The 26,592-nt window shown below is 42.7% G+C and overlaps 1 protein-coding gene across 6 annotated transcripts in view; it reads right to left on the bottom strand.

Moving 5' to 3' along the window:
* Nucleotides 1-26,592, bottom strand: part of LOC129823709 (collagen alpha-5(IV) chain-like) — a 61,607-nt gene that overhangs the window by 21,517 nt on the left and 13,498 nt on the right. For 4 of the 6 annotated variants that reach the window (XM_055882640.1, XM_055882641.1, XM_055882643.1 and 1 more), the window contains exons 2-31: nucleotides 25,044-25,097; nucleotides 24,783-24,872; nucleotides 18,676-18,720; nucleotides 18,362-18,406; nucleotides 18,158-18,220; nucleotides 17,277-17,333; nucleotides 17,130-17,156; nucleotides 16,937-17,008; nucleotides 14,607-14,669; nucleotides 14,331-14,366; nucleotides 14,141-14,188; nucleotides 13,468-13,542; nucleotides 11,140-11,184; nucleotides 10,102-10,161; nucleotides 9,807-9,851; nucleotides 9,459-9,512; nucleotides 9,331-9,372; nucleotides 9,059-9,149; nucleotides 8,865-8,900; nucleotides 8,553-8,717; nucleotides 8,313-8,396; nucleotides 7,763-7,852; nucleotides 7,576-7,646; nucleotides 6,908-7,096; nucleotides 6,310-6,484; nucleotides 6,063-6,155; nucleotides 5,709-5,798; nucleotides 4,498-4,592; nucleotides 1,211-1,361; nucleotides 448-555 (exon numbers count right to left, since the gene is read on the bottom strand). In XM_055882640.1, coding sequence (XP_055738615.1) covers nucleotides 448-555; nucleotides 1,211-1,361; nucleotides 4,498-4,592; nucleotides 5,709-5,798; nucleotides 6,063-6,155; nucleotides 6,310-6,484; nucleotides 6,908-7,096; nucleotides 7,576-7,646; nucleotides 7,763-7,852; nucleotides 8,313-8,396; nucleotides 8,553-8,717; nucleotides 8,865-8,900; nucleotides 9,059-9,149; nucleotides 9,331-9,372; nucleotides 9,459-9,512; nucleotides 9,807-9,851; nucleotides 10,102-10,161; nucleotides 11,140-11,184; nucleotides 13,468-13,542; nucleotides 14,141-14,188; nucleotides 14,331-14,366; nucleotides 14,607-14,669; nucleotides 16,937-17,008; nucleotides 17,130-17,156; nucleotides 17,277-17,333; nucleotides 18,158-18,220; nucleotides 18,362-18,406; nucleotides 18,676-18,720; nucleotides 24,783-24,872; nucleotides 25,044-25,097 — 2,359 coding nt within the window. Of the gene's footprint in view, nucleotides 1-447; nucleotides 556-1,210; nucleotides 1,362-4,497; nucleotides 4,593-5,708; nucleotides 5,799-6,062; nucleotides 6,156-6,309; nucleotides 6,485-6,907; nucleotides 7,097-7,575; nucleotides 7,647-7,762; nucleotides 7,853-8,312; nucleotides 8,397-8,552; nucleotides 8,718-8,864; nucleotides 8,901-9,058; nucleotides 9,150-9,330; nucleotides 9,373-9,458; nucleotides 9,513-9,806; nucleotides 9,852-10,101; nucleotides 10,162-11,139; nucleotides 11,185-13,467; nucleotides 13,543-14,140; nucleotides 14,189-14,330; nucleotides 14,367-14,606; nucleotides 14,670-16,936; nucleotides 17,009-17,129; nucleotides 17,157-17,276; nucleotides 17,334-18,093; nucleotides 18,221-18,361; nucleotides 18,407-18,675; nucleotides 18,721-24,782; nucleotides 24,873-25,043; nucleotides 25,098-26,592 lie in introns of those variants that run through there. The other 2 variants (XM_055882642.1, XM_055882645.1) reach the window with 2 other exon arrangements.

The raw sequence follows: 26,592 nt of genomic DNA, 5'->3' as shown, positions 1-26,592 counted from the left end.
TGTCTCGAAGACAACCAGTTGAATGTTAGGGACATTAGGAAGACAACCAGTTGTATATTAGAGACATTAGGAAGACAACCAGTTGTATATTAGGGACATTAGGAAGACAACCAGTTGTATGTTAAAGACATTAGGAAGCCAACCAGTTGTATGTTAGGGACATTAGGAAGCCAACCAGTTGTATGTTAGGGACATTAGGAAGACAACCAGTTGTATGTTAGAGACATTAGGAAGACAACCAGTTGTATATTAGGGACATTAGGAAGACAACCAGTTGTATATTAGAGACATTAGGAAGACAACCAGTTGTATATTAGGGACATTAGGAAGACAACCAGTTGTATATTAGGGACATTAGGAAGACAACCAGTTGTATGTTAGGGACATTAGGAAGACAACTAGTTGTATGTTAGGGACATTAGGAACATTCAGGCTTCACCAGCTCACCTGGGGGTCCAGGTCTGCCTGACAGCCCTGGTGGTCCGGTTGGGCCTTCAGTACAGCAAGTACTTGCGTAACCAGGAGGTCCTTGGGAACCATCTACACCTTTACTTCCTACAAACATATCAGGCATAAGGCCATAAGGCCATTTCATTTTAAGCTGAGACATGCTCATTAGCTTTTTAGCTATTCTTAAAGGTGACCTTATGGGCTTTCTGTTTTAATGACAATCTAAGTACCTGGGAGTATGTGTACCAGTGTTTAAATACATAGGTGTGAATTTTACGTATATGAGTGTATATGCCTCAATATAACTGTGCATGAATGCGCAGAAAAAGTGAAAGATGGAGTGTGTGATGGATATGTTGTGATGGTGAATTTGTGTGTGTGTCCGTGTGTGTGTCCCATGTCCGTGTTGTGTCTGGGTCTACCTGTGCTGTCTACCTGTGCTGTGTCTGGGTCTACCTGTGCTGTGTCTGGGTCTACCTGTGCTGTGTCTGGGTCTACCTGTGCTGTGTCTACCTGTGCTGTGTCTGGGTCTACTTGTGCTGTGTCTGGGTCTACCTGTGCTGTGTCTACTTGTGCTGTGTCTGGGTCTACCTGTGCTGTGTCTACCTGTGCTGTGTCTGGGTCTACCTGTGCTGTGTCTACCTGTGCTGTGTCTGGGTCTACCTGTGCTGTGTCTACCTGTGCTGTGTCTGGGTCTACCTGTGCTGTGTCTGGGTCTACTTGTGCTGTGTCTGGGTCTACCTGTGTGTACAGTAAGTACCTTTGGGGCCTGAGGACCCATTGAGGCCGGGTGGTCCCGGACTCCCTGGTCGGCCCAGTACTCCTGGATCTCCAGGAGGGCCCTGGGCCCCAACACCACCTGGGAAACCTTTAAGGCCGGCTGGACCTAGGATCTCAAACCCAGCATCACCCTGAGAGTGGATGGAAGGATGAATGATGGTTAGATAGGTAGATGGAAAGACTAATGGAAGGGTCGATGGATGGGTAGATGAAGGGTAGATTGATTCATGAATGGAGGGATGGATGGATGGAAGGAAGTATAAATTAAAGGACTGGTGGAAGAACAGACAGTCAGACAGACAGACAGATCGACAGACTGACTGGTAGACATGACGACAGACAGACATGACGACAGACAGACATGACAACAGACAGACATGACAGGCAGGCAGACAGACAGGCACCGACAGACAGACTGACAGACTCAGATCGACATACTGACTGACTGACAGACAGGCACAGACAGACAGACAGGCACAGGCAGGCAGACAGACATGACGACAGACACAGATCGACTGACTGACAGACAGGCCGGCAAACAGGCAGGCAGGCAGACAGGCCGGCAGGCAGGCAGGCAGGCAGGCAGGCAGGCAGGCAGGCAGGCAGGCAGGCAGACAGACAGGTGTTTTTTGGTAGGTTTCTTTCCGGGTCACAACTCCTGCAGCTCTGTCACACGCTGGGTCTGTACATAGTTAATGGCATGTTTCGAGGGGACTCTTACGGTATGTACACCTACAGCTCATCCCTTGGCATTAGTACTGTAGATTACTTTATCACTGACCTCAACCCAGAGTCTCTCAGAGTGTTCACAGTCAGCCCACTGACATCTCTGACAGATCACAGCAAAATCACAGTCTACTTGAACAGGGCAATACTAAATTATGAGGCATCAAAGCCAACGGAATTGCATAATATTAAGAAATGCTATAGATGGAAGGAAAGTAGTGTAGAAACTTACCAGTAAAACAATTAGGCGACAACATATTTAATCCCTTCTAGACAACTTCCTGGACAAAATGTTTCACTGTAATAGTAAAGGTGTAAACTTGGCAGTAGAAAACCTAAACAGTATATTTAACCTCTAAGCTTCCCTATCAAATCTAAAAATGTCAAGCAGAATGAACAACAATGACAAATGGTTTGATGAAGAATGCAAAACCTAAGAAAGAAATTGAGAAACCTATTCAACCAAAAACATAGAGACCCAGAAAACGTGAGCCTTCACTATGGTGAATCACTAAAACAATACAGAAATACACTACGGAAAAAGAAGGAACCGCACATCAGAAATCAGCTCAATTTAACTGAAGAATCCATAGAATCTAACCACTTCTGGGAAAATTGGAACACACCAGTGGAGGCTGCTGAGGGGAGGACGGCTCATAATAATGTCTGGAACGGAGCAAATGGAATGGCATCAAACCATGTGTTCATTCCACTATTCCGCTCCAGCCATTACCAAAAGACTGTCCTCCCCAATTAAGGTGCCACCAACCTCCTGTGGAACACACTAAACAAACTCAATTTGGCATAAGGGTCGGCTATACAAATTGATGGAAAGCGGTGTTGGGGGAAAACATACAACATTATAAAATACAGGCACACAAAAATTGTCAAAATTGTCTAAAAGAAAAAAACACATATTACTTTCCACAGGACTGTGGGATGAGACAGGGATGCAGCTTGAGCCCCACCCACTTCAACATATATATCAAAGAATTGGCGAGGGCACTAGGACAGTCTGCAGCACCCGGCCTCACCCTACTAGAATCTGAAGTCAAATGTCTACTGTTTGCTGATGATCTGGTGCTTCTGTCCCCAACCAAGGAGGGCCTACAGCAGCACCTAGATATTCTGCACAGATTCTGCCAGACCTGGGCCCTGCCAGACCTGGGCCCTGCCAGACCTGGGCCCTGCCAGACCTGGACCCTGCCAGACCTGGACCCTGACAGACCTGGGCCCTGACAGACCTGGGCCCTGACAGACCTGGGCCCTGACAGTAAATCTCAGTCACAAAAACAATGGTGTTCCAAAAAATACAGAACTACAAATTCCATCTAGACACCGTTGCCCCGAGCAACAACAAAAACTATACGTACCTCGGGCTAAACATCAGCGACACCAAAGGTAACTTCCACAAAGCTGTGAATGATCTGAGAGACAAGGCAAGAAGGGCATTCTACTCCATTAAAAGGAATATAAAATTCAACATACCAATTAGGATCTGGCTAAAAATACTTGAATTGGTTATAGAACCCATTGCCCTTTATGGTTGTGAGGTCTGGGGTACATTCACCAACCAAGAATTCACAAAATGAGAGAAACACCAAATTCAGACTCTGCATGCAGAATTCTGGAAAAATATGCTCAGTGTACAACGTAAGACACAAAATAATGCATGCAGAGCAGAATTAAGCCGATACCCGCTAATTATCAAAATCCAGAAAAGAGACGTTAAATTCTACAACCACCTAAAAGGAAGCGATTCCCAAACCTTTCATAACGAAGCCAACACCTACGGAGCTGGTCCTGGGGCTCTGTTCACAAACACAATCAGAGCCCCAGGACAGCAACACAATTACACCTAACCAAATCATGAGAAAACAAAAAGATCATTACTTGACACCTTGGAAAGAATTAACAAAAGAACTGAGCAAACTAGAATGCTATTTGGCCCTAAACAGAGAGTACACAGTGGCAGAATACCTGACCACTGTGACTGACCCAAATTTAAGGAAAGCTTTGACTATTTACAGACTCAGTGAACATAGCCTTGCTTTAGAGAAAGGCCACCGTAGGCAGACCTGGCTCTCAAGAGAAGACAGGCTATGTGCACACTGCCCACAAAATGAGGTGGAAACTGAGCTGCACTTCCTAATCTCCTGTCAAATGTATGACCATATTAGAGACACATATTTCCCTCAGATTACACAGACCCACAAAGAATTAGAAAACAAATCAATTTTAATAAACTCCCATATCTATTGGGTGAAATACCACATTATGCAATCACAGCTTCAAGATTTGATGAAAAAGGGCAAGAAAAGGACAACAAGTGAAGAACAAACACTGTTGTAAATACAACCAATATTTATTTTCCCTTTTGTACTTTTTTGTACATCGTTACAACACTGTATATAGCCATAACATGACATTTGAAATGTCTCTATTCCTCTAGAACGTTTGTGAGTGTAAATCTTACAGTCATTTAAAAAAAATTGATTAGACAGATAGACAGACATGACAGGGTCAGTATTCAGTAATGACCTTTGGCCCTTGAGCCCCAGGGAATCCCATTACGCCGGGTCGTCCAGGACAGCCACTTCCAGAGGTACTTGGGCGTCCCGGCTGCCCTTTGTCACCTAGGAGACAGACAGCATCACAAGTCCCACAAATTGGTGCTAACACACGAGTATACACTGAGTGTACAAAACATTAGGAACACCTTCCTAATATTGAGTTGCAACCCCCCCTTTTGCCCTCAGAACAGCCTCAATTCGTTGGGGCATGGACTCTACAAGGTGTCGAAAGCGTTCCACAAGGATTCTGGCACATTGACTCCAATGCTTCCCACAGTTGTGTCAAGTTGGCTGGATGCCCTTTGGGTGGTGGACCGTTCTTGATACACACAGGAAACTGTTGAGCGTGAAAACCCTGGCAGCGTTGCAGTTCTTGACACAAACTGGTGCACCTGGAACCTACCACCATATCCCGCTCAAAGGCATTTCAATCTTTTGTCTTGCCCATTCACCCTCTGAATGGCACACATACACAATCCATGTCTCAATTGTCTCAAAGCTTAAAACTCCTTCTTTAACCTGTCTCCTCCCCTTCATCTACACTAATTGAAGTTGATTTAACAGGTGACATTAATAACGGATAATAGCTTTCACCTGGATTCACCTGGTCAGTCTGTATCACGGAAAGAGTTTTGTACACTCAGTGTATATAATATGTACACTAACACATCTCCATTGGTGTTCCTATGTGGCTTGGTTGGTAAGAACATGGTGCTATAGCAACGCCAGGGTTGTGGGTTAGAATCCCGCTGGGGCCAACCATTCGAAAATCTTTACATTCACTGATGTAAGTTGCTTTGTATAACAGCGTCTGCTAAATATGATATATTATCTAATGTCTGTCATACAGTCACACAATAGACACGGGCACAGGAAGTAGGGGTGCTGAGGTGCTGCAAAATATGTACATTCTGTTGTTGTTGTTGCACAAAAGTAGTGCACTGGGCGTTTACTAGTCCTGTATTAGCAGACCGATAAAACAAATAATAATAATAATAATAACCAAACTACTTCTGGCGGCTATGACTAAATGAATCGTCACTTGAGATAACGACTCAGACAAAACCTTCAGTCAAGGTTTTCTTGTTCACATTACGGTGTCATTCCTGTTATTCAGATATTCAAAGGGAGCGACATGTCACAAATAACTATTCAAAAAGGTTTGCCGTCATGACTCACCTTTCTGTCCAGTGGGTCCTCGTCTTCCAAGGGTGGAGAATACACCACGGTCCCCTTTCTCCCCCGGGTTACCAGCACCACCACGAGGACCTGTGTGGACAAACTCAACTCTGTGATAATGTCCTATCGCGTTGTTTATGTTCTTTGTCAGGTAGAATGGCAGAAAAGCTTATAAAGTTACAACTGAAATAGCCTCTAAACTAATATGCTATGTTTCACCACTGTTGTGAAGTGAAACAGTTTTGGACTCCAGGTTAGAACTGAAATGCCACTGAACTCAATGTAGTCTAGACCTCCAGTCCTCCAGCCACCTCCCACCCATGCTGTGGTTCGGTCCCCACTCAGGGTGCTCACCTGGGGGGCCCCGTGTGCCCGGCAGCCCCGCCTTTCCCGGTAGGCCTGGGACTCCCTGGTCAGCCACACTGCTGCAGGGCTCGCCCTTCTGACCTGGTGGGGATAGGGGAGAAAATGGAGTCAGACCATCAACTGATATAGGGACATTATCATTGAGTTTATGGAAACACACAGCCAGAGGGTGTACACGTCTAACACAGTCGAAGGAGCAAAAAGGAGCAGGTATTGGTGTGTTGCTTTACGGTACCTTGGTAACCAGGTGTACCAGGTAGACCTGGTACCCCACTATTGCCTTTAGGTCCTGAGGGGCCAAGCGGTCCTATGCCTACTGGACCTGGTGAACCGTCTGGTCCTGGGGATCCCTGTGGCCCGGGAGGGCCTGGGACACCAATATCTCCCTTCAGACCCAGTGGACCATAGTACTGGCACAAACAATCATCCAAACATCAGTTCTTCACAAAACATTACTTTAACAGACTTACGTAACATTACACATTGACATTACCATTCAGCCAATAAACTCAGCCCATCCGCAAAACATTCGTTTTTCACAAAACATTAGTTCCCATAACATTGCTGCTTCACATTAACACATGTTCAGCATTCAAGTGTTCATAAAAGCTAATAAACTCAGTCTATCAACAAACTATTATCACTACCTCAAATTAATATTCATAGCCAATCATAATATCAGAAGGCATACCCTAACTACTTAAAGTGACAGTTCACCCAAATGTGAAATGTACTTCAGTTTAAAAAATACCAAACAATGCATTCATATCATTGCTTTGCATTTGAGAAGAAAGATTTTAGTGATAGAAATCGTAACCATTTAAAATCCTCACTGGATCACCCTTAGGGCCTTGTTGGCCCTTGCGTCCACGGAAGCCAGGGGCCCCGTATAGGCCGTCCAGCCCTGATCTGCCAGCTGGTCCTGGGGCTCCTTTCTCTCCCTTTATCCCCTGGTGGTTGCGGGAACCTGAATTTCCTTTTGGCCCTGGGCGTCCCGGAACACCTGAAGGGCCATGGAGACCCTGTAACACAGACATGAGTGGTTGTCATGGATACGGTACTTTAGCAACCTTGGATACGTTATTCCAGAGATACCACAGATACAGTAGCCTAGCAACACCATGGATAAGGTATCGCAGCAACACCATAGATACAGTATTCTGTCAACACCACAGAAATGGTATCCTAATAAAACCATGGATTAGGTATACCAGCAGCACCATGGATACAGTATCTAAGCAACACCATATATACAGTATCTAAGCAACACCATAGATACACTATTCTGTCAACACCACGGAAATGGTATCCTAATAAAACCATGGATAAGGTATACCAGCAACACCATGGATACAGTATCTAGGCAAAACTACTAAGCAAGATGTGTCACTATGGAAATAATATAACTGCAAAACCACAGGCAGTCACAGTGACATCACAAGGTAAAATAAAAACGGTATTTAGTATCTGTATGGCACAGGTATGAGGCAGGTAGTGTCACCTGTTGTCCAGGTGATCCCGGGGGTCCTTTGAATCCTGGCTCTCCTTGGGGTCCTGGTCCTGCACTAAAGCCTGTGGGATGAGGGTTTATTTAAAAAGGGTGAAACACTCCTATTCTATAGGACAGACAATGATTTTTGTTCTACACAATACTTTTCTCGCTGAAAGTTCTGTTACGTTGCAGGTACCTGGGAGTCCAGGCTGACCAGGGGAACCTGGGAGTCCAGGCTCTCCAGATCCTTTTCCCGTACACAAACTACAGATCTCCCCTTTCTCACCTGTAGTGGAGAGAAGGACACAGTGACAATCGACAGCAAAACTGAGCATCCCAGGTGAGCATAACATTCCAATAACAGCACCCAAAGATCGTCGAGATTGAGAATTCATACTATTTGGATTTTTCTACCAATAACACACCACAGTGTTGATGGTGTCTGAAGTCAGTCGATAACACACTACAGTGTTGATGGTGTCTGAAGTCAGCCGATAACACACTACAGTGTTGATGGTGTCTGAAGTCAGCCGATAACACACCACAGTGTTGATGGTGTCTGAAGTCAGCCGATAACACACCACAGTGTTGATGGTGTCTGAAGTCAACCGATAACACACCACAGTGTTGATGGTGTCTGAAGTCAACCGATGAGAGACACAGTAGAGATCTAGGACAGCCCAGCCAATCAGTATACTCAATACTGACTGCCCCTCCAATCAGAAGAGGAATCAGACAAAGCTCACCTTTCAATCCATATTGGCCACTGTACCCTTGTTCTCCCTGGGCTCCCTTTGCCCCCGGAGGTCCCATAAGGCCCTTCAGATTATCTGCAACAAGAAACAAATAAGTACATTATCTTTAATCAAATAGGATCCCAGTGGGATGGAAAAGTTGCCATGTTATGTGTGCGTCTCAATAAAAATCACTGTGAGAGAATAGGCTCAGGGTTGGGGAGATTACTTTATTTATGGAGAGAGTCTAACCTGATTCTCCAGGTGGTCCCGGGGCTCCAAGGTCTCCAGTTGTTCCTTGTGAGCCTTCCCTGCCTGGCTCTCCCTGGATGATGGGTCCTGGGTCTCCTTTATCCCCTTTAGGCCCACTGTGGCCCTTCACTCCCAGATTGTCGGGATCTCCTCTGTGGTTAGGACCTGTGTAGGGGGAGATAGCCCATGATGGAGACTGAGTGTGTGTGTGTGTGTGTGTGTGTGTGTGTGTGTGTGTGTGTGTGTGTGTGTGTGTGTGTGTGTGTGTGTGTGTGTGTGTGTGTGAGTGCTTGCGTGTGGATCAGTGCTTACCTGGAGATCCAGGAGGCCCCTGGAAACCAGTGACACCTGGAAAACAGGTTGATATTATTAGCTATACGGACACACTGATTGGTCATGTTGGTGAATGAGGCGGGATTATACAGTTCTACTCCAGGTGTGATTGGATAGGGAGAGGGTGAATATCAATAAGGGTGTGTACTGTATGCTGGATGAGCGTAGAGTACCTGGGGGACCAGTAACCCCAGTGGGCCCCGGGGGGCCAGTAAATCCTGGTTGTCCTTCTGGGCCAATTACATCACAGCCAATCATGGTCACCTATGGGAAGACCAGAGAGACCAGGGTCATGTGTTGGTAAAGTGTCTCAGAGTAGGAGTTCATGTAATCTTAGTCCTTCTAATCTTATTCCTTACGGAAGGTTTCATTTGCATGTGTGTGTAGGTTCATCCTTCGCTCCAGATGTTGATAGTGACATTATCAGGGACTTTGACTCACTCACCTCCCCAGGGTCTCCGTCTTGACCCTGGACGCCCTTCTGTCCCTGGTAGACACACACACACACAAAAAAAACTATTATTGGCACACGCACACATTCTAAACATGAAATGAATGGTAGTAATGACTGACCCACGGTCCAGGTATTCCATCAGGTCCTGCTAAACCGGGATTCCCCTTTCTCCCCTAAAAATGGCAAGAGTGTATAATCACCATAGTTACACACACACACACACACACACACACACACACACACACACACACACACACACACACACACACACACACACACACACACACACACACACACACACACACACACACACACACACACACACACACCACGCATGAACACAAAAACAAACACAGTACACACACACACACAAAATGCATTACAAAACAGTAACATAATCAACAATGTTAGACAGAAAGAAACAGAACACAAAAAGGTTTCTGATTTCTGATTGACAGGACAGCTACCTCATATCCAGCGGGCCCTTGACGCCCATCCTTCCCTGGTCTTCCCTAAAAGAGAAATGATGATAGTTAGTCCTCCAAGTGGAGAAGGCATATCTCTCATACAGCTAATGATCAAAACCCCCGTTACATTTTTACATTGAATCCCATGTTAATTCTATCACATGGCTCAGAGGCATGAAATCCTTACATCACTGTCATCGTCATAACCATAACACTCATCACATCACACATTCTCAATGCCCTTGAATTGACAATCACATAGACAGTATAATGGCTGAATGTGGCAGTGTTTTACCTCAGTGCCAATGCCCCCCTGGTCCCCTTTTTCCTTCAAGTTGACCTGGCCAGCATAACCCTGATGACAGACAGACAGACAGACAGACAGACAGACAGACAGACAGACAGACAGACAGACAGACAGACAGAGTTATTAAACAGACAGACAGAGAGATTGAATAGACAGAGAGAGACAGACAGAACAGACAGACAGAGATATTGAACAGACGGACAGCGAGATTGAAAAGACAGACAGACAGCGAGATTGAACAGACAGACAGACAGAGAGATTGAATAGACAGAGATTGAACAGACACACAGACAGACAGACAGAACAGACAGACAGACAGAGATATTGAACAGACAGACAGAGAGATTGAATAGACAGACAGAGAGATTGAATAGACAGACAGACGGAGAGATTGAATAGATAGACAGAGATATTGAATAGATAGACAGAGATATTGAACAGACAGAGATATTGAGCAGACAGAGATATTGAACAAACAGAGATATTGAGCAGACAGAGATATTGAACAGACAGGGATATTGAACAGACAGAGATATTGAACAGACAGGGATATTGAACAGACAGAGATATTGAACAGACAGAGATATTGAACAGACAGAGATATTGAACAGACAGAGATATTGAACAGACAGAGATATTGAACAGACAGAGATATTGAACAGATAGAGATAACTATCAAGTAAAGACAAGATTCCAGGTAACACTTTATTTGACAGTGTCACTATGACATAGGCATGAATGTGCTATAACACTTGCCATTAGGTGTCATGTCCATTCACGACCACTCATGTCAGATGACTAGTGTCATAACCGCGATAGCTGTTTGCTAATAACGACACATACATAACACCCATGGACAGCAACCTCCCTGAGGTCAGGGGCGTCAAATGGTAGACTAAAATGTCATAGTGAAACGACACTGTCATGCAAACATGTCATATAAAATGGAACCTGATTCCATCCATAGAACATAGGTGATTAAAAGCTGGATACGTATGAGGACTGGAAAACAAGGAGATGACTTACAGGTGAACCCTTACAGCCCTTCTCACCCAGATCCCCTGTCTCCCCCTGCAGAGAGAAAAGACAAGGGTCAGCTGACCATCCCACCAATCAGCAAGGTTTTCACATTGGTTGTACAGATTTCCTGAAGGGTAGATAGTAACATTACTCCACACAACATAGTATTAGATAGTAACATTACTCCACACATCATAGTATTAGATAGTGACATTACTGCACACACCACAGTATTAGATAGTGACATTACTCCACACACCATAGTATTAGATAGTAACATTACTGCACACATCACAGTATTAGATAGTACCATTACTCCACACGTCATAGTATTAGATAGTACCATTACTCCACACATCATAGTATTAGATAGTAACATTACTGCACACATCACAATATTAGATAGTGACATTACTCCACACATCACAGTATTAGATAGTAACATTACTCCACACACCATAGTATTAGATAGTGACATTACTCCACGCATCACAGTATTCGATAGTAACATTACTCCACACACCATAGTATTAGATAGTAACATTACTGCACACATCACACTATTAGATAGTAACATTACTGCACACATCACAGTATTAGATAGTAACATTACTGCACACATCACAGTATTAGATAGTAACATTACTGCACACATCATAGTATTAGATAGTAACATTACTCCACACACCATAGTAGTGGATAGTAACATTACTCCACACGTCACAGTATTAGATAGTACCATTACTCCACACGTCATAGTATTAGATAGTAACATTACTGCACACATAGTATTAGATAGTAACATTACTCCACACATCACAGTATTAGATAGTAACATTACTGCACACATCATAGTATTAGATAGTAACATTACTGCACACATCACAGTATTAGATATTAACATTACTCCACACATCATAGTATTAGATAGTAACATTACTGCACACATCACAGTATTAGATAGTAACATTACTGCACACATCACAGTATTTGATAGTAACATTACTGCACACATCATAGTATTAGATAGTAACATTACTCCACACATCACAGTATTTCTTGATTCATCACAGTAATGATAATATTAACCTTGATCTGATTATTATCAGTTACGGGCACCAAAAAGCTAGCTCATGCAAAACTTTGCGTTGTGCTTGATTGAGCTTGCCTGCAATGAAACCAATAGAAAAGTCCCAAAAGTGCAAACCCCACCCAGTTGACACTCCAGGCATGCAAAAGCAAATGCTCAAAATATTTGAACGATTTCAAATTATACTGAACACAAATATAAACGCAACATGCAACAATTTCATAGATTTTACTGAGTTACAGTTTATAATAAGGAAATCAGTCAATTTCAATAAATTCATTAGGCCCTAATCCATGGATTTCACATGACTGGGAAGGAGCACAGCCATGGGTGAGCCTGGGAAGGCAAAGGTCCACCCACTGGGGAGCCAGGCACAGCCAATCAGAATTAGTTTTCTTTCCCACAAAAGGGCTTTATTACAGACAGAAATAGTCCTCAGTTTCATCAGCTGTCAGGGTGGCTGGTCTCAGAAGATCCCACAGGTGAGGAAGCCAGATGTGGAGGTCCTGGGCTGGCCCTGGTTACACGTGGTCTACGGTTGTGAGGCCGGTTGGATGTACTGCAAAATTCTCTAAAACTACGTTATAGGCGGCTTGTGGTAGAGAAATGGACATTCAATTCTCAGGCAACAGCTCTGCTAATTGCACGTTCCCTCAAAACTTGAGACATCACATTTTAGAGTGGCCTTTTATTATTGTCACGGCCGTTAAAAGAAGAGGACCAAGGTGCAGCGTGGTGAGCGTACATTTTCCTTTACTGAATAAAAATGACGCAGAACAAAAGAATAAACACTACAAAAACAAATCGGGAAGCTGAAGGCTATGTGCCCTAAACAAAGTCAACTTCCCACAAAGACAGGTGGAAAAAAGGGATACCTAAGTATGGTTCTCAATCAGAGACAACGATAGACAGCTGCCTCTGATTGAGAACCACACCAAACACAAAGAAATAGAAAACATAGAAATAAAGAAACTAGAATGCCCACCCTAGTCACACCGTGGCCTAAACAAAATAGAGAATAAAAGCCTCTCTATGGCCAGGGCGTGACAATTATCCCGACATGCTACACTATGCCTACTATCAGGGATGTAAACACATTTGTGCCCAACAAGTTAAGAGAAATACATTTTTGGTGCATATGGAACAATTCTGGGATATTTTATTTCAGCTCATGAAATATGTTGCATTTTTATTTTGTGTTCAGTGTAGTATTTAAACCTAGGTCTGACTTGGTGTGACTATACCTTCAAATCGGAGGGAGCGTGGGCATATAGCTTGATCCCTTTGGGTCCCGGGACTCCAGGGGGCCCTTGGTGTCCCTTCAAGAGAAAAGGGAACCAGTCACACATATTTCCTGTAGTTGGAATAGAATTCAAATTTCATCCACCTGTATGCTAGTTATATGACATCATGATGCTAGAATGACTCATTAAATGAGAGAAACCTGGTCCAAGAGGGTAGGAGGGTTAGTACAGATAATTATTAAACATGAAGACACACGTTCACATTATGTTACACATGTCATTTCAAACAAGAAAAACACACATCGAAAAGCATTCCCAACTTCATATTTCAAGTGCAGCTCCACAGACTGGCCACGTGGTGGCAGTGCAGAGGTGGTGGTCATGTCTTATCGACTACAAAACATAGCCTAAAAACAAAACATTCAATTACACAATTTTAAAAGGCCTTTGGCTGCTGTATAGGTAAAATTATATGTAGGGTTATAAGCTTCAGCGTAAGAGCTTTAGCATATACAATGTCAGATATAATCAAGAATTAAAAGTGAGCATTTCAAGCATTCCAATTGATAGACTCAGTTTATGGAGACAATATGAAGAATAAGGGATGTAGGCGAGTGACACGTGGAATGAATGGTACAACATAATGTGAGTTACAGTGAAGTGGTGTCTTTACCTTTGGACCACGAGAGCCAGGGATACTGGAGCTGCGTCCCTCTTGACCCTACAGCAAATAACATGTTACAGCACAGCGCAGCTACATTCTCTCTCACACACACACACACACACACACACACACACACACACACACACACACACACACACACACACACACACACACACACACACACACAGTGACCTATTACCTTTAACCCTGGGGCCCCGGGTAGACCTAGCAATCCCTAGATAGAGAGTAGTAAGAACAGGGAAAGAGGTCAAGACATAACTATACCTAGTACATCAACAACACCAGAGAACTGACTGTTACAAAACCAACATGGAGCAGTACAGTACTGCACAGTAAGATACAATCCAATGTCATCTCTGTGAACATGTCATTGAAGAAGACACACATCACAATACATTAATATAGCACAAAACATTTATAACACAGTTGAGACCAGGCGCAATAATTCACTCACAATGACACCACGGGGTCCAACGTCCCCTTGTTGTCCTGTCGGTCCTGTTACCCCGTGGACACCCTGTAAGACACCACAGACAGATGGTTTAATGTCTATCTCTGATAGGATCCCTGGAAGACACCACAGACAGATGGTTTAATGTATATCTCTGATAGGATCCCTGTAAGACACCACAGACAGATGGTTAAATGTCTATCTCTGATAGGATCCCTGTAAGACACCACAGACAGATGGTTTAATGTCTATCTCTGATAGGATCCCTGGAAGACACCACAGACAGATGGTTTAATGTCTATCTCTGATAGGATCCCTGGAAGACACCACAGACAGATGGTTTAATGTCTATCTCTGATGGGATCCTTATTAGACAGACACCACAGACAGATGGTTAAATGTCTATCTCTGATAGGATCCCTATAAGACAGACACCACAGACAGATGGTTTAATGTCTATCTCTGATAGGATCCCTGGAAGACACCACAGACAGATGGTTTAATGTCTATCTCTGATAGGATCCCTGGAAGACACCACAGACAAATGGTTTAATTTCTATCTCTGATAGGATCCCTGGAAGACAAGACACACAGATGGTTTAATGTCTATATCCTGGCAGATCGAGGCATCATAAGCTAGCTTGTTTTCTTCTTCGTGGCTATGTGTATCATAAGCTAGCTTGTTTTCTTCTTCGTGGCTATGTGTATCATAAGCTAGCTTGTTTTCTTCTTCGTGGCTATGTGTATCATAAGCTAGCTTGTTTTCTTCTTCGTGGCTATGTGTATCATAAGCTAGCTTGTTTTCTTCTTCGTGGCTATGTGTATCATAAGCTAGCTTGTTTTCTTCTTCGTGGCTATGTGTATCATAAGCTAGCTTGTTTTCTTCTTCGTGGCTATGTGTATCATAAGCTAGCTTGTTTTCTTCTTCGTGGCTATGTGTAACATAAGCTAGCTTGTTTTCTTCTTCGTGGCTATGTGTATCGGGTGTGTGAGGTCACAGCGCACAAACAAGTGATAACGTTCCTCCTTTCTGCTGATCGAATTGTCAACGATGTTCAAGCCAGCCTCTGTTCACCTCCTATCTCCACACAGCTGTGCCCTTGGAAGATATGAGAATAACAGGATGGACTGAAGAACTGTGGTCACTTCTCAGAGGCTCTTTGTCTTATACCGTGTGACCCAGTTGTTCAGAAGCAAAGATGATTGGATACAATACAGGTCTATTCTGTTCCTCAAGTTTATCTCCAACCGGAGTCGCCGAGATTGTCCTTGACTATACGCCAACTGCTGAGAGCTAAAAAGGATTGGTAGAATATAAATGTCTATAGTTAAGCAAATTCCTTGATAACTATTAATATTAAACAAATCAGGTAAATATGTAATTTTTCTCTCACAGATTAACTTCACAGGGTAGTGAAAGTGCATGGAATGAGTTTGATGCTCCTTTCAATAATTATCCATAATAATAACCTCATCATGTAGACTAACCTACCCTCACAGCCTACCCACACTGTATCAGCGAGCTGATGGCTAGAGCGCACATGCCAAGACCAGAGTAGGCCCATTTTCTATTTAACGCAACATTTTGTGACAAAACTATAGAGACCACGTGTAACCATAGAGTTGAAAATGCAATGGAAACACATTGAACATTTGATTTTTATTCGGTACATGAAAACATAAGCGAAAAATTACATTTTGCGTGCACTACGTCATCACACACTGATTTTTATGCGCAAAAACAATCTGTTTGGTGGACACACATCTGGTGGGAAAATGCACATATTTTCTTTATGCAGATTTTGTGAATATTGGCATGGAAACCTAGCTTCTGATCAGGAGAAGAGAAGAATGCCCAGTCCATAACCCATAATGCACTAGTGGATGTCTGAAAGGATTTGATTAGTGTTTTCATAGTGAAACTGTCATCTTGCCTATCAGTGTGCAAGGTGATCCGTATTACCATATTGCTTGCTTAGTGAATACCTCTTCCCTCTGATCGGGCTCATACCTGGCTCAAACTCGGGACATCTGCCTTGCAAACACACGTGACCACCCTGCTGGAGCATTTCAGCCTAACGCGCCACCAATTAAGACCTTCTTCAATGCCGTAAGGGGCAACACTTCAGCACAGGCTGAGGAGTGAGTTTCTGCTACACATACACTCATCAAAACCTCTCTGATCTCTACACGTGCAGGAAGCAGAGGTCCATTTTGGATTGAGAAAAAGGTTGAATAGGAAGTATAGAGGAAGTGGAGGACGGAACTGAAGCTTGAGGAGAAGATAGACAGAGGAATAGAGTGATGCTATATTATGGGTTGCTGTGAGTTACCTGGTCACCGTCCCTTCCTCGGGGTCCAGGTCTCCCTGGCTGTCCAATCCCAATTAACATTTGGGATTCACCCTGCACACACACATGCACACAAAATGTTAATTCTGCTGATAATTATAATGACAATGATGGTGATAAGGATGATGAAGAAGAAGGAATGAGCAGGAGAAGGACGAAGAGCCGGAGAGATTACCTTTGGCCCAGGTGCTCCAGGTAAACCCTAAAAAATAAAAATAAATAAAAAGAAAGACAAATATGAACATGACAAAAAAATTCATATTATGACAGACAGTAGTTAAACACATAAATAAATAAAAAGTTGTGTATCCATCAATCTTACTCTTAATCCATCATCACCATCACTGGGACCAGCTGGACCAGTAGGACCTCTCTCACCCTGTGGAGACATGTTGTTAACATCACTTAGAATGAATGTGGCGCCACGTCCTAAGTGGAACACTATTACCCTACTGTCACGTATGCTCCCTCTCCTGCCTCTAGGCCACCAGGCTGCTCGTTATGGTGCACACCTGTCACCATCGTTACACGCATCTGTGCATAATGACGCCTCACCTGGACTCCATCCCCTCCTTGATTACCTGCCCTATATATGTCACTAGGCTTACCTAACTGGCGGCAGGTAGCCTAGTGGTTAGAGTGTTGGACTAGTAACCGAAAGGTTGCAAGATTGAATCACTTAGCTGACAAGGTAAAATAATCTGTCGTTCTACCCCTGAACAAGGCAATTAACCCACTGTTCCTAGGCTGTCATTGAAAATAAGAATGTGTTCTTAATTGACTTGCCTAGTTAAATAAAGGTTTAAAAAAAACTCCCTTTTGGTTTCCTTCCCCAGTCGTCATTGTTCCTGTTCCATGTCGGTGCTCTGTTTGTGTTTCTTGTTTTGTTCCATTTTTAATGAAATGTTTTCAGTCACTGAACTTGCTTCCTGACTCTCAGCGTACATTGTTACACCCACATAATGCATTACCTTTTAACAGAAAACTAGTGGACACTTAGTCTGATCCATATTAGGGAATAGGGTGCCATGATATGGGATGATTGTGATACTATGTGAAGATAGACGGTAGTGATGATCCTGCTGTCTAACTAGAGTATCTGTGAGTCTTGTCTACAACTGGATAGCTTGGGGTGATACCTTTTTTTGTCAGAGAGGTTCACATAGAGAGAGATTTATGGGACAATCGCCATTGTAACTCCACCTCTGTCCCATTGCATCCTGGGGAACCTGGTTGGCCCATTGGTCCTTGAAGGCCTGGGATGCCCTAAGGGAAGAGTCAGGTAAATATTACACTGACAAAGACACACACACACACACACACACACACACACACACACACACACACACACACACACACACACACACACACACACACACACACACACACACACACACACAGTCTTACCGGTAGACCTGGTGTCGCAGAAAATCCTTCTTTGCCTTCAGGTCCCTGAAGAAATAAACAGGACTGTAGATTTACTAAATATACAGCAAACACACACACACACACACGCACAGGCACACGCACACGCACACACACACATACCATTTACATATCAGAAAAGACATTTGTGGAAAATCCTTCTTTGCCTTCAGGTCCCTGAAGAAATAAACAGGACTGTAGATTTACTAAATATACAGCAAACACACACACACACACGCACACGCACACACACACATACCATTTACATATCAGAAAAGACATTTGTGGAAAGTTACCCGATCGCCATCTGTTCCTGGAGGTCCATGAGGGCCCACATCTCCCTGGGAAAGACAATTAAAATATGATTCAGATGTGATTTCACACATTACTGTCCCCAAAAACATGGACGAGTCATATTGTGCTACCCTAGCCTGAGAGAAGAGGATGGATTACTGTGGATCAGAACAATGCCCTGCATTAACCACATTACACACACTAGCAAGCAAGCACACACACACCTCGTTACACGTTCATCCCTTCCTGGGGTAGAACTAAGGGGTTTGCAATGTTACAGAAGTTGTTTTCATGTATCAGTAACTGACATCGTTTAAGTCTTGTGTCTTATAAACACTACAAATACAGGGGACATCATCTTTAGAAAAGTGATATTTGAAGCGCCCTTTGTCATATTTAAGTAACTGCCAACATTTAAGTCTTGCATCTACGAAAGAGGTCTAGTGTCCAGTCTTATAAGCGAAGAAGAAGTAGGACACAGTTTTAGTTAAAGTGATGTTTCAGTCTTCTGAAATGATCAATGCCTTTAAAACATATTTTTGGGTGAACAATAATTTAGAACATTTTTACAGGTATTTAGTATTTATAATGTATTTTTTGAACGACCAACCCAAGAAGACTAGGTCTTCACTGTACGGTGCAGTAGAACTGTTGGTCCCTCTCCTTGTTCGGGCGGCGGTCGACGTCACCGTCTTTCTAGTCACCACCGATCCCATGTTTAATTTTCGATTTGTTTTGTCTTCATTGTACACACCTGGTTTCCATTCCAATATCATTGTTCCCTATGTAACCCTCTGGTTTCCTCTTGGTTTTTGTGCGTGTTTGTTATTGTCATGTTGTCTCGCTTTGTGATCTGGATTATTGTCTCCTTCATGGAATATTGATTTTTGACTAAAGTTACGATTATTACTCATCTCTGTGGCCTGCGCCTGACTCTGCCTTACCCACATCATCTAGACTTTTGACAAGAACACGTGTCATATTCATTCCACCCACCCACCCACCCACCCACCCTCCCTCACACACACACACACACACACACACACACACACACACACACACACACACACACACACACGCACACGCACACGCACATGCACACACACACACACACACACACACACACACACACAACGTAGTTCTATTGCCAACATTACACTATGCTATTGCTTAGCACATATTACACAAACAAATGAAGACCACACATACAGTGACAGAGTTTAGACAACGTTAAAAAAATGACAATTATAAAGAATAGCCATTAGATATCATATATAGTATAACGTTATAGAGGTAGAGCTCCTGCGACTGGGGAAACAGAGACAATTCTCCCTGGCACAAGGACAAGGGACCCAGTGAATGCGGTGTATAATGTGTTCTGGTGGTTCTGGTGGTTCATTGGGGGGGGGGGGGGGGGGGGACTGGTAAGGTAGTGAGTTTGTTTTTGCATCTGACAGTGAAACAGTCATCATATCCAACAAGACCCCAGGACTTATCATTGTAACTGAGCCCACTTTCAGGACCCACTGCCTTCCTGTTGATTCCACTGTAAGCCATTCCTATCTGAACCTCAGCTCCCCTCCACTCTACCATCCAGTAAACAGCACCCAGTCAGACCCTCTCTACGCAGCACCTGTTGCCAGAACTCAAATCTGTGTGGGTGATCTGGATAGGGCTGACTGGGTGATCAGGATAGGGCTGTCTGGGTGATCAGGATAGGGCTGTCTGGGTGATCAGGATAGGGTTGTCTGGGTGATCAGGATAGGGCTGTCTGGGTGATCTGGATAGGGCTGACTGGGTGATCAGGATAGGGTTGTCTGGGTGATCAGGATAGGGTTGTCTGGGTGATCAGGATAGGGCTGTCTGGGTGATCTGGATAGGGTTGTCTGGGTGATCTGGATAGGGCTGTCTGGGTGATCAGGATAGGGTTGTCTGGGTGATCAGGATAGGGTTGTCTGGGTGATCTGGATAGGGTTGTCTGGGTGATCTGGATAGGGTTGTCTGGGTGATCAGGATAGGGTTGTCTGGGTGATCAGGATAGGGTTGTCTGGGTGATCAGGATAGGGTTGTCTGGGTGATCAGGATAGGGTTGTCTGGGTGATCAGGATAGGGCTGCTCCTCTTCTATCCGTGTCACATTTCTGTTCTCCTCAGGCAGAGAGACGTCTCTGTCTGCTGTGTTGGGGTCCAGTGTCAACTCACACGCATCTGATGAAGACACAAAAACTGATCACCATCATTTATAAAAGGTCATAAATAGGGTTTTGGGATAATGAGTGAATAATGCCCAACATTTTGTTTTTCTTCATATTCCATCTAAAAATGTAGATTTTTATTGTATAAGAACTTTATGTTTAATAAGTGACTATAAATGTTTGGGAAGCTGTAGTTGTTATAAATGCAATATTTGAATACTATTATCTTGGTCCTCAATGCAACCAAGACTTACATTTCTCAAGTACTAATTTCAAATAACACACAGCATTATGGTCCACACTGTTAGCATTATGGTCCACACTGTTAGCATTATGGTCCACACTGTTAGCATTATGGTACACACTGTTAGCATTATGGTCCACACTGTTAGCATTATGGTCCACACTGTTAGCATTATGGTCCACACTGTTAGCATTATGGTACACACTGTTAGCATTATGGTACACACTGTTAGCATTATGGTCCACACTGTCAGCATTATGGTACACACTGTTAGCATTATGGTCCACACTGTTATCATTATGGTCCACACTGTTAGCATTATGGTCCACACTGAACTCAGACGGCATATTTTTGTCTGTTCACAAACAATACAAAACTATCTGCTCAATCTTTCCACTACTAACCTGCCTAAAATAAGTAACATTTGAAATATATTTGATGGCATTTCATTCAAAGGTATTTTGGAATACTGCAACTTGGAATTACGTTTAGGGATAAATTCAGCTAAAAGTTTCGTAAGTTTGGGAACTATAAGGGCTGTATTACTAACAGATGCGATTCTACCTGAGTTTCTTGAGTTTACTGACTGTCTAGTTTTTATTTTGGTGATTGTTAGTTATCAAAGATGATCTTGTTTAAAAAATGTACCATTATCTTTTCTACATACTTTATATTTAGTGTTACTCATTTAAGTTTACACTGAAATATATAGAGGAATACAGAGGAAACACTGCCATGTGGGAGAATACTGACCTCAGTGTCTCTAGTTTACAGTGAGGATCCCCAAGTTCAGCAAAGATCAGCTGCACTCCTGAATCTCGTAGGTTGTTGTCACTCAGGTCCAACTCTCTCAGGTGTGCGGATTTAGAGCTGAAAACTGACACTAACGCTTCACAGCATCGCTTTGAGAGGTTACATCCATTCAGCCTAGACAATGGACAAAACAATATGGTCACACACAATACAGTGTCAGGTGCAGTGCGTTGATTGATACTATTGGCAAGACTTTCCACAGAGAAATGGAGATTGAATGTCATACACTATCTCCCTGATTGGATCAACATGGTCTCCAGGTGAAAATTGCAAGCTAACTGACAAATGACAAGCTAATCTGGTGTAGAATGGGAGGAAGAGGAAATTATTACATATGTTTTTAATCTTTATACTTACAGAGCTGTTCTGGAGGCTTTGACCACTGGTAGCAACCGAAGAAGAGTTTCCTCTGATCTAGAGTATGTATTCAGGTAAACACATCCAGCTCCTCTTCTGAAGTCAGTAACACAGGGACCAGAGGTGACCACTGGGCAGGTGACAGTTTGGCTTTTGAGAGACTTCCTGAGCTCAGGGAGCTTTGAATCTCCTCCACTAGAGAATGGTCTTTTATTTAATTCAGACAGTGGTACAGATTGATTCACCTTTCTGGAGGGATTCTCCCTGATCTTCTCCTTGACGTACTTGACTGCTTCCTCATTGATTTTGTCAGTTGCCTCCTTTTTTGTTTTCAGAAAGTCTCGTAAGTGAGTCTGATTAGACTCCAGTGTGAGGCTGAGAAAGAGGCGGAGGAACAGGTTCAGGCGCCCGTTCTCACTACGTAAGGCCTTGTCCACAGCACTATTATGGAGGACGGTTTCTTTAGACATCTGATGTGTTCTGCTGGTGGCTTCTTGATCAACCAAAACATTGACATTGTTGTTTTTTGAATCCGATAGACACACAGTGAGCTCTAAAAGTGTTGAGACATTGACACATTTTGTTGTTGTTGTTGTACTCCAGCACTTTGGATTTGAAATGATACAATGACGATGAGGTTAAAGTGCAAACTGTCCGCTTTCATTTTCATCCATATTGGGTGAACCGTTAAGAAATGACAACACCTTTTGTGCATAGTCCCTGCATTTTAGGGGGCCAAAAGCATTGGAGACAAATTCACTTATATGTGTATTAAATTAGTAAAAAGTTAAGTATTTGGTTCCATATTCATAGCACGCAATGACTACATCAAGTGTGTGACTCTACACATTTTTTGGAAGCATTAGCTGTTTGTTTAGGTTGTGTTTCAGATTATTTTGTGCCCAATAGAAATTCATGGTAAATTATGTATTTTGTCACTTTTATTGTAAATAAGAATATAACATGTTTCTAAACACTTCTAATGTGGATGCTACCATGGTTACAGATAATCCTGAATGAATCGTGAATAATGATGAGTGAGAAAGTTACAGAGGCATAAATATCATACCCCCCCCCCTAAAAAATGTCTTGGGGGTATATATTTGTGCGTCTGCAACGTATTTCCTACATATAGGAGTACACTCGTAACAACTTAAGCATTACAAAACATTTATTTGATCAACTAAGCCACACGTAGCAAATAAGCCATTACATCTTTTGTTAACCAAATTCAACACTCTCTCATTGACCTCCATACAAAAACTCCTGGCTTTGTGAGATGCATATCGGGATGAGCTTTCCGTCCTGCTTCGCCTCTTCCTTTATGTCTCTGAAACCTTTATTCGTCACCTAATTATCATTCCCTAAAAGATTATGTTGTTGTTAGTCCGGCTTGCAACCTTTTGAGATATGTTCGCCTTGGTTGGTATTTTCACCGGAACAACATAGTCCTTTTTGAACAGACTAAGAGGGATTTATCTATTTGACAAGTTCTCCGTACAATAGAAATTATGTATTTCCTCATTTACCAAGGCAAATCTACTGTGGAAATTTACCCGACACGCTTTGTATGAATGGAAACTAATGTTGATGTAGCCTATTGTAATTACAGTAGAATCGACATTTAAACTTTAAATACATCAGGAGGGTCAGGAGCATGTTGTGATAGCTAGTAATTCAAACTTGAAAAACGTAATTTCCTGAAGAAAAATTGTGTGCTTGCTTGTATCAAAGTATTTTTCATGATAGTGTTATGTAGCGGGCAGTGTCGTGTTAGCGCACAGTTAGGCAAACATTTTGACAGGATACACTTCCCCACTCCATCCCCCAGGGGGCAGCAGCAACCTTGTCCAAATGCTGAGCCTTGTTGATAAGCACATCAGGTGCTGCCAATGAAGGTGATAGTCAGTCATAGTAGCAGCTGGTAAGCTGTAAGGCTGCTTGGTTTGTTTGGTGGCCATGAGGCCTTTTGTTTGTTTTTGTCTTTAGTTTGGGGCATGTCTTTTGTATTTTTCTTTTTTGTACATGTATTGTCTCCCTGGGCACATAGACTGATTTCTAACATAGATGTACATCTTAAATTAGGTTACGGACCAGTTAACAAGGCCTAAGACCCCTAGACAAAGTGAGTGCAACATTATCTGTAGGCTAATTATTGGGTTCCGTAACAGAAGGAAGGTGCAGTAGTAGTAACTATCAGTGACTGTAGAAGTAGCAGTTACAGAAGTGACTAGGTCATTCACAGTAGTAGCAATGAAGGAAGGAAAAAGTCTCTGCACACTAATATGTACAATTCAGTCAGAACAACATCCGTGTGTTACATTGGTTTTGGTACATGGTATGAAACAGGGGAGATGTTAGAAACCACTGAAACAGGGTCAGACGGTTGTTCATCCCCCTAATGGTTAAGGAATGGGGGATCTGATCCTAGATCTGTGTGTTAAGGGCAAGTTCTACACTTCCGAGGAAAGGACAGTAAAGAATGATAACAGACACCTTACCTTTGGCCCCACTGGTCCAGGGTGACCCTCTGAGCCTGGATGCCCAACCGACCCAGGTGGACCCGTCTCTCCTGCACAACCCCTTTCTCCCTGTGTGTGTGTGTGTGTGTGTGTGTGTGTGTGTGTGTGTGTGTGTGTGTGTGTGTGTGTGTAGATCATGGGGAGAAATAACAGTGATCATGAAGCATAAATAATGTAGTATGAAATTGATTGATTCTAAATCAATACAGTCTCAAAGCTGTGTGCTGGTGTTCTGGTTACCTTATTGCCTTTAACTCCTTCACAGTGACACATGGACTTCCCAGTACACGCACACTAGAAAAAAAACAACACACTCATTATAGCTGGCAAATGTTTTTAAAACCCCAGCACAGAAACACCTTCAGTGGAGAAACAATAATGAACTCAATATCCATTCAGTTAGACATAAAACCGAATTTTTCAAAGTTAAAAGTATGACTGTGTAGCTCAAACAAAATAAATTGAAGTAGATTTGCAGAAAAACCCTTCAATGGAATAAAATGAAGCAAAAACATATTTCTCACAAATGTAGCATTGTTTGTGAGCTCTGTAAACAATGTGTCCACTCCGAGAAAATTTGAATGGTAAATAATGTAATTGAAATGAATGAATGAACATAAATGACCGATGTAACCACTATGTTCTAGATATCTAGTCATGTTACTAGGAAATTAGAAGGATTAAACAGTAAATTAATTACTGGGGAGCTGTTTAGCGGGGAATTGATAAATATTTAACAAAGGGCAAATAAATTTAAATAATGAAACATGTAAATAATGAAACAATGAATGCGCCCAAATTGGTGGGAGGTAGAGAGTGCATAACAACCCTACATAACAACCCTACATAACAACCCTACATAACAGCCCTACATAGCAACAAGCCGATGAAGACCTTGTCTGGCCAATAGAATTAGGAATACTAGAATGAACATTAACCTTCTTATGATGGGATATTCTACTGGATATTCTACTGTATCTTGTCTATGCTGCTCGTCCATATATTTATATATTCTTAATTCCATTCCATATATCCTGGGTATATGTTGTAAAATTGTATTGCTTGTTAGATATTACTGCACTGTTGGAGCTAGAAACACAAAGCATTTCGCTACACCCGCAATAACATCTGCTAAACACGTTTATGTGACCAATAAAGTTTGATTTGATAAAGGTCAACCATGGTTTGCCAGTGCTGTATAATAATGAATTTGAAGAATTTATCTGCACTGCATGTTTGAAATGTATTATTATTTTGTACCCCCTTTTATCTCCCCAATTGGTAGTAGTTACAGTCTTGTCTCATCGCTGCAACCCCCGGTACGGACTCAGGAGAGGCAAAGGTCGTCCTCCGAAACACAACCCAACCAAGCCGCACTGCTTCTTGACACAATGCACATATGTTGTATTCGGCGCATGTGATAAATAAAATGTGATTTGATTTGAATTTCCCAATGATTACTTTTGTTCCTGCCCTGATACAGCTAAGTGATCGATTGAATCATGTATTAATGCTGGGCTGGGACTAAAGCCTGCAACCACGTAGCTGTACAGGCCCCGGTTTGGCCACAACTTGTTCAGTTGGAAATTATGTTCAATAATCGTATGAGGTTTATCTGTCATGATCATAAGTGATCATAAGTGATCATAAGTGTCCATAAGTGTCCAATATATGGCTGTAGTGTATCTAATCAAGTTTCAAGTTTTAATGTCGCATGCACAGGTACAATGAAATGCCTTTCTTGCAAGCGTTAGTCTCTCTCTCGTTCTCTCTCTCTCTCTTTATCACA

Source organism: Salvelinus fontinalis, chromosome 26 (genome assembly GCF_029448725.1).
Source record: "Salvelinus fontinalis isolate EN_2023a chromosome 26, ASM2944872v1, whole genome shotgun sequence".
NCBI lineage: Eukaryota > Metazoa > Chordata > Actinopteri > Salmoniformes > Salmonidae > Salvelinus > Salvelinus fontinalis.
Note: the sequence above shows the minus strand (reverse complement) of the source record. Positions and strands in the feature narration are given on the sequence as shown.